This window comes from Lutjanus erythropterus, chromosome 12, assembly GCF_056507025.1.
Source record: "Lutjanus erythropterus isolate fLutEry1 chromosome 12, fLutEry1.hap2, whole genome shotgun sequence".
NCBI classification, from domain to species: domain Eukaryota; kingdom Metazoa; phylum Chordata; class Actinopteri; order Lutjaniformes; family Lutjanidae; genus Lutjanus; species Lutjanus erythropterus.
In genome coordinates, this window is record NC_139328.1 from 16582000 (window position 1) to 16595886 (window position 13887).

Here is a 13887-nt window from a genome sequence, read left to right on the forward strand (position 1 = left end):
ATTTTAAACTGTCTTATGTGTCACTCACAAAGCAACACACAATGATAAAGTCAACACAGAGAACAACAGGCGGATGTTCAAATTAACTGTCTTCTGGCACTTGGATGAGGTTTCTGTTACACATTAGAAAGCCATGTCATGTAATTACTGACGCCTAAGTCATTACCACAGCAACTCATGCACATAGATTGGTCATGTCTGGACACACTAATCCAGTCTGATTACTTGCATTTAACAGTACGACTTGTCTTGTCTTAAATATCTGATTTGAGAAACAAATCTGATTTGTTTGCAGTCGGAACAAAGCCTTAGAGCCAGGCATAGGAAAACAAAATATGTGAGGAGAAAGTTTTTCTGAATTTTACATCAAACCGTCGAGAAAGTTGAAATGTGGAGAACAAAGTCGAACTTTAAATAAATCAGGGAAGAAAGTTTTTTCTGGGTTTTTGCATGTTGAGAGTTTTGTTTGTTGAAATGTTGAGTGTGAAGTTGAAAATATTTTCAGAGCCGTATTTCAACTTTAGTTTTGACATTCCAGTTTAATTCTCAACATTTCTACTTTTTTTTTTCAAAAATAAAAAAAATATTTTTTCTTATGCCAGGGACTAATACTGACTGAAAGTTTAACTTTATTCTCAACATTTCAACTCTAAATAACTAGACCAGGGGTTGCCAACCTTTACAATCAAATTTTTTGCCCCAAAGAAAAAAAAATTGGATCCATTTTCCTTCTTCTTTCCTTCTTTATTTGGATTTGGCAGCCATAGGCCATAGCCTAGGAGGACTAACAACTAGCCACCAGCAATATTTAGTGGAAAAGGCAAAGAGCTGTTAATTGACAAAATCTTACATTTTTCTTTTATTTTCTGTGGCGACGCTACAAATTTTTCAAATTTGAGAATGAACGAATCACTTTGGGCCTACAACAATGATAAATGAAAATTAAAACATTTAGGAAACACGTTATTCATTTTCATATGATTTCTGTCAAATCTATCTCAAATGTTTCCAATCATGTAGGTAACTGTGTTTCATTTGGTCACCTGTCAACAGCATCTGAGGATAAGTCAGAGAGTCGGGAAGAAAGAAGCAAACATGTCTGATAGAGTTTCATCAGCAGTGGTGGTTGTTTAACAATGAAGTCAACAACTCCCATGATCTCATGCTACTTCATGATGTCATCAAAGTCTGTCTTGATGGGAGAGAGACTGGCAGAAATTACATACCATGCCTTTATTTCTCCTCATGTTGACTTAATTCTTGAAATGCAAAATTAAAAAAAAAATCTTCCTCCTCTCATTTCTGTCCTTAGGTCTGGCTTTAATACTCTTCCATACACATGAGCCACCATGTTGCGTACCAATACCACATGTAACAGGATGTTTGTTAGAGTGACTGTTGTTAAAAACTCGCATCAAAAATTAAAAAAGGGTAACCCGCTTGACCAAGCAGACTTCTGGGCAACTTACAGTAAACACACACACACACACACACACACACATTCACACACTTTCAGTCATGCTCAGGACATTTCCTGTCCCTGGTCATCATCTCAACACACACACCCACACACAAAACCCAGAACTTATGTGGGGAAAAAAAAAAAAAAATCAGCCTTGAAGGACAAAAGTGCTCAAATTGGTGCCAACACCAGTGCTACTGTGGCCCTATGAAATACCTACAACCTTCCTAAACACTCAGCAAGTAGCAGCACATTAAACTCAGAGCTAACTAACCACCTACAAGAAAACTGACCTACTCAGAAAAACAATTAGCCCCCAAACCTCCCCTGAAATGTTTACAGGTAATAGAAAAAAAAAAAAAAAAAAAAACACCTAGTAACGGCAGCCCCCATTCACCAAAAACAAGCCCTCAACCTCCAGCTGGTTCAAAGTAAAGCAATGTTTATGTGGGAACAGTTCACGCTTTCAGTGTGAGGTTGGTTCATTTGGGGTCAGCCGAGGAAAGAAAACATTCATCCAATGTATGACATGGAACAATACTTTTTCTGCAAAATACTTGATAAAATAACCAGTCCCACTTGGAGGGAGAAAAAAAATGCTCAGGAGAGGATCCAGACAACTTTTTTTGTGTTCCTCCCCAAGTGAAAAGTAAAAGATCGTCCTGGGGCAAGTTCCATCTCTGGGATGACAGGGTTTATTTGATTTTTTTTTTTTTTTTTAAATGTTCCTTGGATTCAGGCCAAGTCCATAATATAGAAAGAGAACCTCTTCCACTTGTGTTCCAACAAGGGTCTCGACCAGAGATTAGACGGAGCCACCGTTTTTACTGTTGGAGTTTGGCATGAAACGGTCCAGACCAAGTTCAAATGGACTGATCCAAACGGAGAGAGTTGAGTGTCGCTAACAGGAGCTTCCTCTTAAGATCGTCTGTTCTCCGTTCAAATATAGGGTTGCGTCTGAGAGGGACAGTGAGCTTTTATTTGTTCAATTATTATTATTTTTTTTAAATGGGATTTTACTTGGATTCAGTGTAGTCTCCTGTGTGGGTGGAAAAAGGGAGAGTGGCCATTAGACACAGCAATGCATACTTCAAATATACTGTAGTCTGCAACAGGCATAGGTAGGACAATACGGTTGAAATCAATATCACATTAATATAATTATTCGGTTTAATTTATCATATAATTATATGGCAAATACATTCAAAATCACATAAAACACTGAAATGTGTCTGTCAAATGCAGAAAACTGGCGTAAAATGGTTTTGCACTCAAATAACAAATTCAGTGTGGACAGAAAGTGTTTGATGTGTTGCAATAGTGGGACCACTGCATGCCATTAGTACGGGTGGAGCGTAACAAATGAGTCAAGTTAATGTTCCATACTAATTATGTGGATGTTTTGTTTATGCTGCAGCTTGCAGATTCCACACTGATGAAATGGATCACTATTATCATTGTGGCTTGATTACTTCTATGATTGGTCTGGGAAAGTACTGGCTCCAATGACACTTTGGTAGCTTCTGGTTTATTATTTCTCACTAACATGGCAGGTTCGTTGTGCCTGATGTTGAATCTCACTGTAGAGGTCATTTAGTGAGACTTACCTGAGTCGGGTTGGTCACCGTGCGGAATACATGTGACCTGTGAGTCAATCAAAGGGATGTTCAGGGCAGCAGGGTTTCACCTTGGACCAGGAATCAATGCAGCTACGTGGAGAAAGACCAGAGATGATGAGGGAGGGAACACCAAGACATGACATGCTGATTCACTCAAGTTAACTCATGTGCCAGAACCTCTATGGTTGGTTTTTAGGATCAATCCACTTACTGACAGTGAAACCAAACTGAATGTAATCACTGCAGCCGGTTGTGAATAAGCTTAAGGACCTGTGGTTTGTTAAATGTAATAGGACCAGAGATTACAAGTGAGAACTGTGGTGGGCTAGTACTTATTTTTATTTGCCTCAATCATTAATACACAGCTAAAAACCTTAGTCAAGAGTGAGAGTAATTTTTCAAGCTAACATGCCAAATAGTTGCTACTTGCAACTTCTCAATAGTGACGATTTAGTGACAGTTAACTGAGCACATTTGGGTTTTGGACACCTATTCAAAGAAAACGAACAATTTCACTTTGAGCTTCAGGGAGCTGTGACACTTTTTTTTCCTCTTCTGCCAGACATTTTAGAAACCAAATGATTCATAAGCTAATCAAGAAAATAGTTAGCAGATTAATAAAGAATGAAAATGATCATTTGTAGACACTAATACAATAATTTCATTGTTAAAAAAAAGCTTGTGTGAACATATACTGTATGATTATTTCCAACCCCGTCATCTTTTACATTAGAAAATTCCAGGGGCTTTTTCCAAATCTCACTTGCTCGACTGGGTGGATCAGAAAGCCAATTACAACACAGCCAAACAGCCACACCTACAAACTGAGGTACAAAACTGAAAACATCTTGCTCTCTTTGACCAAAACAAAAGATAGACACGTTGTGTGCTTTAACTGAGACAAACTTATTAGAGATGAGCTCATCCAATACTCAGTATCTGTCCAACACTGGCCAGAATCGCTGGATCAGATTTTCTTTATTTGGATCCCCATTAGCTTCCACAAAGTGGTCGCTAGTCTTCCTGGGGTCCACACAAAACAATAAAAAGACAATAAGTTAAAATCACACAGTATCAATAAGACAAGAAAATGCAATATAAGCCCAAAATTAATTCAGAAATTAAATGAAAAGAATCAAAAACAGCAGTAACCTAAAACAGAACGAAAACTTAATTGTCACAAACACACAGCACCAAAAAAACAAACATAAACGAACAAAAAAGTACCAAAACAGCAATAACTAACTAACATTTACATTCAATATTCCATGCAGAATAACCTCTATAAAGACAAAGTTGAATGAAGAAAAGCAAAAACATCTGAGGGCAATTTATGCATTTTATTAAAATTTAATTTTGGATGTTTGAATGGTGCTGACCAATCAAAGATGCTGTTTTCTGTTTAAATGAAAAGAATTAGAAGTATTGCATAACAGTCATGTTGTAGGATACATATTTCTTCCTTTGTGTCAGGAGAAATTTGTTTCACAGTTTGAGTACAATGGTTTTAGGTGACTATTTTAAGCAAAGTGCGTCCATATAAATATATTATTAACAGCTTAGTCATTTAAGAGAGGGGAAAAGACAGTATCAAACTGGTCCTGGAAGATATTCAAGGTTGCAGTATCAGACATGAAAAAGGGGTACTGAGTCATCCCTCGAACTTGTGCTGCAACTCATGTTCAGCTTTCTCTCTGCGGGTTATCTATCATAGTTAGACATCATGTCTGCTTTTACTGTCGCCAGGGTAACATTATTGTGGTGTATAAATGGAGAGCGGATTTTGAAGATTCGAGTGCTTGAAAAAATAGCAGACAGGATCTTCTTCACTATGATGGATTACCTAATCTTGGTAAATGTCAAGTCTCAGCAAGTTCAGTCTCATGCTGTACTGAAATTATAGGGAACCAGTGATTCCTTGGAAGTTGGGAAAGGCCAAAAGCGTTGAGCATTACAGCACGCTTTGAACGTTAAAATTAGCAGTAAATTGTCTGAAACACGCATAAACACTTGTGGTCCTTTTAACAGCTTCACGGTTATTTCTTTTTCCTATAAGTCTAAAAAATGCTTTCACAAGTCTTTGATCTGATAAATCTGTGACTGTGTCTTATTAAAATGTAACGATGCAGTAATTTTCACACTTGTGAAAGCTGGAGTGGAAAATATTCACACCATTAATTTGTAAAATAAATTGTTAAGAGAACAGAAACACACAAACTGTTTCTCTTGCTACAAAAAGTGAACAGATTTTCACTCATATACTGCACTTCACCACTTTTTCTCATGTTCAAAATAATGATTCTTAATGAGACATCGAGGGCTGAATCCTTCTGGACGGTTGGTCTTTATGTTCTCAACACTAGTGTTCCTTTCAGAATGAGAAAAGCACCTCTTAATCCATTATTTTTAGGGGTGGAACAGACATATGCAGAACTGATGTATTTACTGAACATTTACTCGGCTCCAAACTAATTGACACCATGTCAAAGTAACGGCACAAATCACTACATCGGCCCCCGGCCTCAGAGGACAGAATAAATGAGTGGACAGGGCTCAACAGTAAGAAGTGCCCACTTGCCCTGGGCAAGTAAAATGTGATGTTAGGGAAGTAAATCAAGCAACTCACTTGCCCGACCAGGCAAATAGTAGAAAAGGATTATTACTATTTTGATAACTGATTAATTATTTCAGTAATTTTTCATGTTAAAATTGCAGAAATGTTTTTTTCAGTCTCTTAAATACAGAGATTTTCAGCTTTTCTGTGTTTATTATCATACAAAATTGAATATCTTTGGGTTTTGAACTGACAAAACAAGACAATTAAGGACATCACCTGTGCTTTGAGAAACCGGGATGGACATTTTTTTACAATTTTATGACATTTTGTAGACGCGCAGCCCAAGATTAAACAAGATAATTTCCTTTAGTCTTTGCTGTTATTTGATAACTACTAATTAATAGTACAATTTGTAAAAATTAACTTCAGGCAAGTCAATTTCTGATCCACTAGCCACTGTTTGTGTGTGTTTCTGCAAATGTTGTCTAAAGTATCTATACTTTAATACTTTTCAATACCACATTGTTTAAAACAATACAATATTAACATTTAAAAGTATCTAAAGCTCCCTCAAGACCTCAGTTCAGTTCAGTCTTTATTTTTTGCCTGAAATTTGGAAATCGACACAGTGTTCAGTGACTTTTTCTGTACCAGCACTGTGGGCAGATTGTTAATTTAAAGCTACTACAAAGAGTTTTTGTTTGCTGTGGTATAGAAGGAGGTAACAAGTATCATTTTTTTAATACAAGTATTGTATAAAAGTTAAAACTCTGGTCCTGTGACAGCCCTAGTTGCCACTGTATACAAATTTACTTGATAGACATGCCATGAAGGTAACAACTGAAGGAATTCATTTGTTTGGAACCACAACTTTGATTATCACCATTTAGACTTCCAGGTAGAGAGCGCTCAGTACACTCTGGATGATTTAGTTAAAGCTACTACAAGGAACTTTTATATTTTCTTCATTTTGGAGGCCCCTGTAGACAAAAGTGATAGCACTTCTACTGCCATAACCACAAAGTACAATGTTTAAAGTAAAATGATCTAAATAAAAGTCTCCTCCTGCTTCTTTTTAACTTACTACTCAGTGCAGTCTGTGAAAATGTAAGCACAGGGTTGTTGCATCAGATTCCACAGAGGATTTGACTGGAGGCAGATATTAAGAATAAATATACAGAAATAGCATTTTTTTTCCCTTGTCGATCAATCGATAGGTTAAACAGTAGGCAGGATTTCAGTCAGTCGAGATTTTCTTTGGTTGACTGCAGTCCTGCACAGTACCTCAGCAGCGGTTGTCCAGATCATTTAAGAACATCATATTGTGTTCAAGGACAATGGGTCTTTAATTATCAGAAATGCTTAGTGATATGAGCACGAGTACAAAAACTCCTGAGCCCAGACACCACATTTTTTCAGATCTGAAATGTTTACTGCCATTTGAACGTCTGTTTTTAATCTCCCCTGCATTGATTTGCATTTTTCTCTCTCCTCTTTTCGTTTGTATATGTCTGAAGTGTTCGTTATTGTAATGCAAATACATCAACTGAACTTTGTTACCTCTTATGGTAGACGCAGAGGCAGGCCAGCCTGGCGATGGTCTCTCCCTGCACCAGGTCCTCCAAACAGATGGAACACTCTCCGCTGTCTTTACTGAGCACATCCGCTGCACGCACGCACACACAAAGCAACCATAAGTGTTTCCAGCTTTTTAAAAACACAACCGTCTGGGCCATTTCTGTAATATAATGATACTCACTGTTGTAAGGTAGGGGAGGAGACGTGAGGCAGCTCAACAGGTGATCCTCGATCCGACCCCCGGGGAAGGGCTTCGAGCAGAAAGGACAGCGGATATCTACACAGAGACAACGGAGCCGAGATTAACACACTGTGTCACAGTGAGATATAAATGATGGATGAGGTGCACATCATGTTGAGCACAAGTGGTGTGTTTGGACATCTAGATTACACCGACTGAGTCGAAGGGCAGACTGAAACACAATCAGCCAGTGTGAAGGCTGTATTCTCAACCGGGACACAGTGTGAATTACAGTATGACTGACACTGGATTTTGGGGCTGGGGCTGATATCAGGGCGGAAAATTCTAATATCAATACGGGAGGCGCTACAGAGTCCCTCAGGCAACTAAAAGTGTATTTAAGAAGTCCTTTGTCCCAAGTGCCATCAGTATTCTTAACTCTGCAAAGTGACTGATGTGATTTAAGCCACAGACATGATATGAACTGCTTTAAGTGTTTAATGGATAGTGTTTAATATATAATTTGACCTTACCCATGTATTTGTTTTATACTAACTGCTCTGTTATTTCTTGTGCTTGGTGAGCGGAGGACAAATTTCCATCCCTGATGACAATAAAGATTCCATTCTAATCTATTTATATAATCTGCCAATATTCTGATAGACTGTATACTTTCATTGGTTTTAATAATTATAAACAAGTCTATAAAAACACAAATAGGATAACTGGAATTGAGTAAAAGGATCAAATATACATAAAATTCTATCTATAAAACAAAAACAAGCAAACAAAAAACCTAACTGCATTATATTCTGTAAAAAAAAAAAAATCAGCTAACAGCTGTTGAAAAAAAAAACTCTTAAGTATTGTGATTCTTTTTTTTTTTTTAGGATTACTGAATTGATTTTTATATATTTTTCTCCATATAATTAACAAGCTCTTATTTTGTTAGCACGATGCTAATGCAAATTGGTAATTTTCATTTACGTGTTAACAGAAATTAGCATTACAATTGCAGTAATATTATTTTAGCAATCGAGCAACAGGTCAGTGTTTCTGGAAATATGACTAATGATTGCAGTAATATTATCTTAACAAATGAATCCATTTCACTTCTCATCTCAATTAACTTTTTAAAATGTGAACATCTACCAACCACAAACAGATAAATGTTCAAATTCACCAGCCACTCAATAATAAATCATTATTTTGTGTGTACTTTATGGTATTTACCAGCCACTTTCACATTTTACCATTATTTGACTGGTGGCTGGAGCTAATTTCCCACCTTGTATGTGTAGTCCTACTTTGCGGTCTATGGAAAGAAACTGATATCTGCTGACTTCACATTAACTCAGTCTGTTACTCTGGTTTCAACGCTCCACTCTGACGAGCTACAGCAACCTCCAAGGGTCAAAACTCAAAGGGTTTAAAAACAATCAGGGGCTCTATTCATTTTGGCCTAACATATTGTTTTATTTATTATTTTCTAATGGCACTATCTTAGTGAGCAGGAACAGCTTAACTTAAAAAATACTATATTTACCACTTGTACATGCAGTATAGCAACGATGCTGCTGAAATAGAATTCAGACAGACTGACTGACATGTGATGTCTGTCGTTTTTGGAAATGTGACTCATGATATAGTCTCTAGAAGTGTATGATTCAACTTTTCATCATGGTCTAGTGTTAAAAAAAGCAAACAACTTTGCAGTAAGTCATAATATCAAATTGCAATACTTGTAGAATTGCAAAACATATTGAATCAGCGCTAAAGTTTCATCGCAGTATCAAAATGGGAGATAAGCACATCATCCCAGCCCTCGTATGCACCATGCAAAACAGTTGAAAGGGCTGCAGGGAAAGCTACAACAGAGTGGACGGGACAGACAGGCAGGCAGAAACAGTGCCTTGCTGCCCTACATTCTCCTCCTCCTCCATCTATGAGCTGCTGCTAGCAGTGAGCGGGCATGTGAAGTTGTGACCCATTTCCCTACACTTGCTAGAGGGCTGGCCTGGGAAACCCACCACACTGTTGTGTTTTGGCTCGCAATCTCATGCTTACCGTCACACCAACCACCATCTCTCTGTATCTGATTGTCTAATGCAGACCAAGGGCGCATGTTCACTTCCTCCGCATATTTATGTTCCCGTTTTAATGCACTTTTACAAAAGAGGCGGTCAGTTACTTAATGTTTTCGACTTGCACGCTGTAGGATTTACCACTGACAGCCGCTGTCAACAGGCCTTGTGATATGAGAGTTTGAATGTCACCACTTCCAGTTTTACGCCATAGCTCTGCCTCATACAATAGGGTCTCTTGATGATTTTAGTCAGCATGCAAGCACGGGAAAAGAGATTATCTGTTCAGGAATGTAAATTCCCCAAATAATCCATTTTAATTTCACTCTGGGTAGATTGAAGGTTACACTGGGAGATATTTTGATTTAAAATTCATAGCACGATGTGAGAATAAATGTGTTTGTGTACTATTGAAACAGTCTTAGATATCTTTTATTGGCCTTAAAAGGCCAAGCTTTAGAGTGACTTTATTTTACTATTGTGGCTTAGAAAAGTTGACAATGATCACCCCTACCTACTACTAGACCATCATAGCCACATAACTATTATTCTCTCTGTTGCCCACACCTGTCTTCAGTTAAATATCATCTGTCTCATGAAAGTAACAAAAGTCACACAGCATATTTATATTGAGGCATTGAGTCCATGGCTGTAACTAACCATTATTTTCATTACTGATTAATCTCTCAATCATTTTCTCAATTGCTTGATTATGGAGATGAAACAGTATGAAAATTTCATATCATGATTATAGTGACCAAAATGATCATGACTATTATTATCACAGTATTTTTAAAATGTTAAATTCTACTCATCCCTACTCGACTTGTTGTTTGGTCCATAAAATGTCAGAAATTTTTTTGATCACTGTCTCCCAACTCCCCCAAGGTGACGTCCTCAAATGTCCTTTCTTGTCCACAACCCAAATATATTCAGTTTACTGTCATACAGGAGTGAAGAAATCAGAAAATATTCAGATTTGACAAGCTGAAATCAGAGAATTTGGGCTTTTTTTTTTCTTAAAACTTTACTCCAAATGGTTAGTCGCCTGTCAAAATAGTTGCTGATTTATCCAATTGAGTCATTTAATTTTGCCAAACCACAACTCATCTGCAAATTCCAAATATACATATTTTCCTCTAACCTGTAGAACTAGATTGTTTCGGTGTGAGTTGCAGAGTTTTGCAAGATATTGGCTGTATAAATGTTGATCTTCTCTTTATGGCTTTTGGTGGTCAAAGCGCCCCAAAAATTACATCCGTAAAACTCAAAAAACAATGTCTCTTTCCAGAAATCATGACCTGGTTACTCAAGACCATCCAGAGACCTTGTTGTGAGTGGAGCTGCAATGATTAGTTGATTAATCAACTGAAAAGAAATTAGTTACCAACTTTTTTGATAATCGATTATTCATTTTGGTCATTTTTCAAGCAAAGATTTCAAACTGGTTCCAGCTCCTTAAATGTGAGGATTTGCTGATTTTCTTTGCTATTTTTGATAGTAAATGAAGAGTCTTTGGATATTTGACCATTGGTTGGACAAAATGAGTAATTTAAAGACAAGACAGTAAATACCCCTGCCTAATACTTAACCATCACATCCATATTATTCTCTCTGAACACCTCATCCACTCCTGTCGTCAGTTGAATATCAGCTGTCTCATATGAGGATCAACAGTAATGACTCAAATTTCGTCATATTTTCTATGTCGAGGGTATTGAGTAATTTATTTTTCCTGATATTACAAAACTTTAACTCATCCATGAATTCCATGAAACTTTAAAGGGACAGTTCACCTTAAACTCTAAAAATACATATTTTATCCTCTTACCGGTAATGCTGTTTAATCATCTACATGATTCTGGTGTGACTTGCTGAGTTTGGGAAATATGTCTTACTTCTCTCGAATATAATAGGACTAGATGGCACTCAGCTTGTGGTGATCAAAGCCCCTAAAAAGTACAGATTGTGATGAACATTTTTCACAGTTTTTTTCCCCCTCAGCTTCTTGAATGTGGGACTTTGCTACTTTTGATTGTCATTTATGGAAGTAAATGAAGAGTCTTTGGGTTTTGGACAGAAGAAGCAATATGAAGATGTCACTTTGGGCTTGTGATAAGCACTTAACACAATTTTCTTTACATTTTATAATTGACTAAAGGATTAATTGTGAAAATAATCAGCAGATTATTTGACAGTGAAACTCATTCTTAGTTGCAGCCCTGGTTGTGAATAGTTTCAGTAGTAATAGTAATAGTTTTCAGAATAGTTTCCATATGAAACTGCGTCCAATGAGTTTGGATTTTGGGGTGAACTGTCCCTTTAACATCTGATAGAAACGGCATGTGAGCTGTCTTCACATTTAAAAAACAAGACAAACCATCAACTACTGATGGAGACCAGACAATTACTATGGCCAGGGTTATTTATAAGCCATAAATAATAATAAAAAATATATATGTAGCACTACCGCACAGTGTGAATGTGTTAACTTACTGCCATGACGGTTATTAACACGGTAAAGGCCGATCCAAGCTTCTGACACCGGCCGCTGGTGTGTGCCTCGGACCCGGGCGGATCTTGCGCCGACGCTGCGGGCTGAAGAGTGTCGATTCCCGGGCAGCCGCTCAGAAAAGGTGCGGTGGGGCGTGCGGCCTGTCTCCTCTCCGGGCTGGTGTTCCGCTACGACGGGGGGCTCAGGGCTAATATTGCCGTCTTCGTCAGGCTTCCCCTCGCTGTTGTTATCGTCCACAGGTGACGCCTGGCTAATGCTGGAGGGGATGCTGTGGTGGTCAGCGGGGCTACCGTCGGCGCTCGCCCCATGCTGCCCCAGGTCCGAGTCGCTACCCTCCTCCGATCGGCTCCGGTTGGGCTCCGTGTCCTCGAAGCTCCCCGAGAATTCGACCATGAGACTGGTGGGCCTGGTACAGCGGGGTCGCCGATAGGAATCCCGCTTTGTGCCATCTTTTCCGAAAGCAGAGGGAACCGGGTCCTCCTGTAGGCGACTTGCTCTCGTCCCCATCGCTAGCCGAGCTGCTTCCTCAAAGAGAACCACCACAGAACAAGGGGACGAGTTCACCTCGAAACGACCCTTAAACTGTCAAATATTTGTCTGAAAACTTAAATAAGAACAGATGCCTGGCAACTGAGCCCAACAAATACGACATACGCAGTTCGACGCTCCGTCTCTGGCCTCAATTTGTCCACATTTTCCTTTCTTTTTTGACGTGCCCCTTCTCGCTGCTGCAGCGGAAATAGAGCGTTTTCGCTTCCTCCTTTGAACCGTACGCAAACAGTTACGGTAACGTCACCGTGTCAGCCGAGCCGTTTGTCCTGAAATCAGATCAATTCAAAATTTCTAATGGCTTTCTTTCTGTCTGTCTGTCTGTCTGTCTGTCTTTCTTTCTTTCTTTTAAAGTCTCAGTTTCATTTTGTGTTGTTATTAAATTTAGAATATATCTGGAATATTTTTGTCTCTTATTACACGTTGGTTTCATTGTATGTTTTTCAATATGTATTTCATTTTTGTTGTTGTTTTTGTCAGCTCTCTGTATTGTGTTCTGTACTTTATTATGTGTCTGATGTAACGTGTCATTTTTTTTGTTTTGATTGAAGGAAAAAAACATTTTTTAAAATCTTTCAAAGTAAAAATAAAATCACAGTGAGAGGAACATTTTACTGGAAGAAATAAACTGAGGGAAACATGGCTTTTATTTTATAAATTGTGTATTCCTAACCAAGTAAAATGAATTAATTTCAAAACTTTATCAGATGAATTCTAAATTCTCCAGATATGTGGATATTGATCTTTCTTGTTATTCTTGTAGACACGATAAAACATCTGTTCATTTATTCTGTCAGTGTGAAAATAATAATTGACCAAAAATTGGTCTGATTTAAATTCTCACATTTTCGATATCACTAATTTAACTTACTGTTTTACTCCTAAAATATTTTTTGTTATCATGGCAACCTGAGTAAAAAATCTCTGGACTATGTTTTTCTTTAAAAAAAATCAGGAAAATTCTATATTCATAAACAAAACAATACAAACACAAATTTTTAGTTTCACAGACCTCTTTTTTGGATTGATTTTAATTCAAGTTTAATTCTCTCGCTCAAGTTTTTAGGAAATTACAAAAAAAAAACATGCTTGATGAACCCCCTGAAGTCAAATTAATTGTTCTTCTCTAATGTCTGCCATTATTTATTAACTTAAAGATTTCTATTTAGTTTAATATTATTATTAAATTTCCAGCTTTTTTTTTAAAAGTAAAATATTTATTTGTCTCTCATTACATCGATTTATTTTGTTTTCATCCCCCACTTTCTTATTATTTCTGATATTTTGTTGTTATCAGCCCCTCTATTTTGTGTTGTGTACTTTGTTATGTGCCTGACATAAT

The 13887-nt window shown here is 37.5% G+C and overlaps 1 protein-coding gene across 1 annotated transcript; it reads right to left on the reverse strand.

The window, feature by feature from the left end:
- Window positions 1–842: 842 nt before the first annotated feature.
- On the reverse strand, window positions 843–12767 carry LOC146317809 (uncharacterized). Its single transcript, XM_084733040.1, has 5 exons — window positions 11978–12767; window positions 7398–7493; window positions 7199–7304; window positions 3070–3171; window positions 843–2501 (listed from the first exon to the last, which is right to left on the reverse strand). The coding sequence occupies exons 1-4, from the start codon at window positions 12501–12503 to the stop codon at window positions 3114–3116; spliced, it is 786 nt and encodes a 261-aa protein (XP_084589166.1). The 5' UTR covers window positions 12504–12767; the 3' UTR covers window positions 843–2501; window positions 3070–3113.
- Between the last annotated feature and the right edge of the window lie 1120 nt (window positions 12768–13887).

Coding starts and splice junctions, on each gene's coding strand:
- LOC146317809 (XM_084733040.1), bottom strand. CDS start 12,503: ATGGGGACGAGAGCAAGTCGCCTACAGGAGGACCCGGTTCCCTCTGCT. Junction 7,494..11,977: donor TGTTAATAACCGTCATGGCA/GTAAGTTAACAC, acceptor GTCTCTGTGTAG/ATATCCGCTGTCCTTTCTGC. Junction 7,305..7,397: donor TCCTCCCCTACCTTACAACA/GTGAGTATCATT, acceptor GCGTGCGTGCAG/CGGATGTGCTCAGTAAAGAC.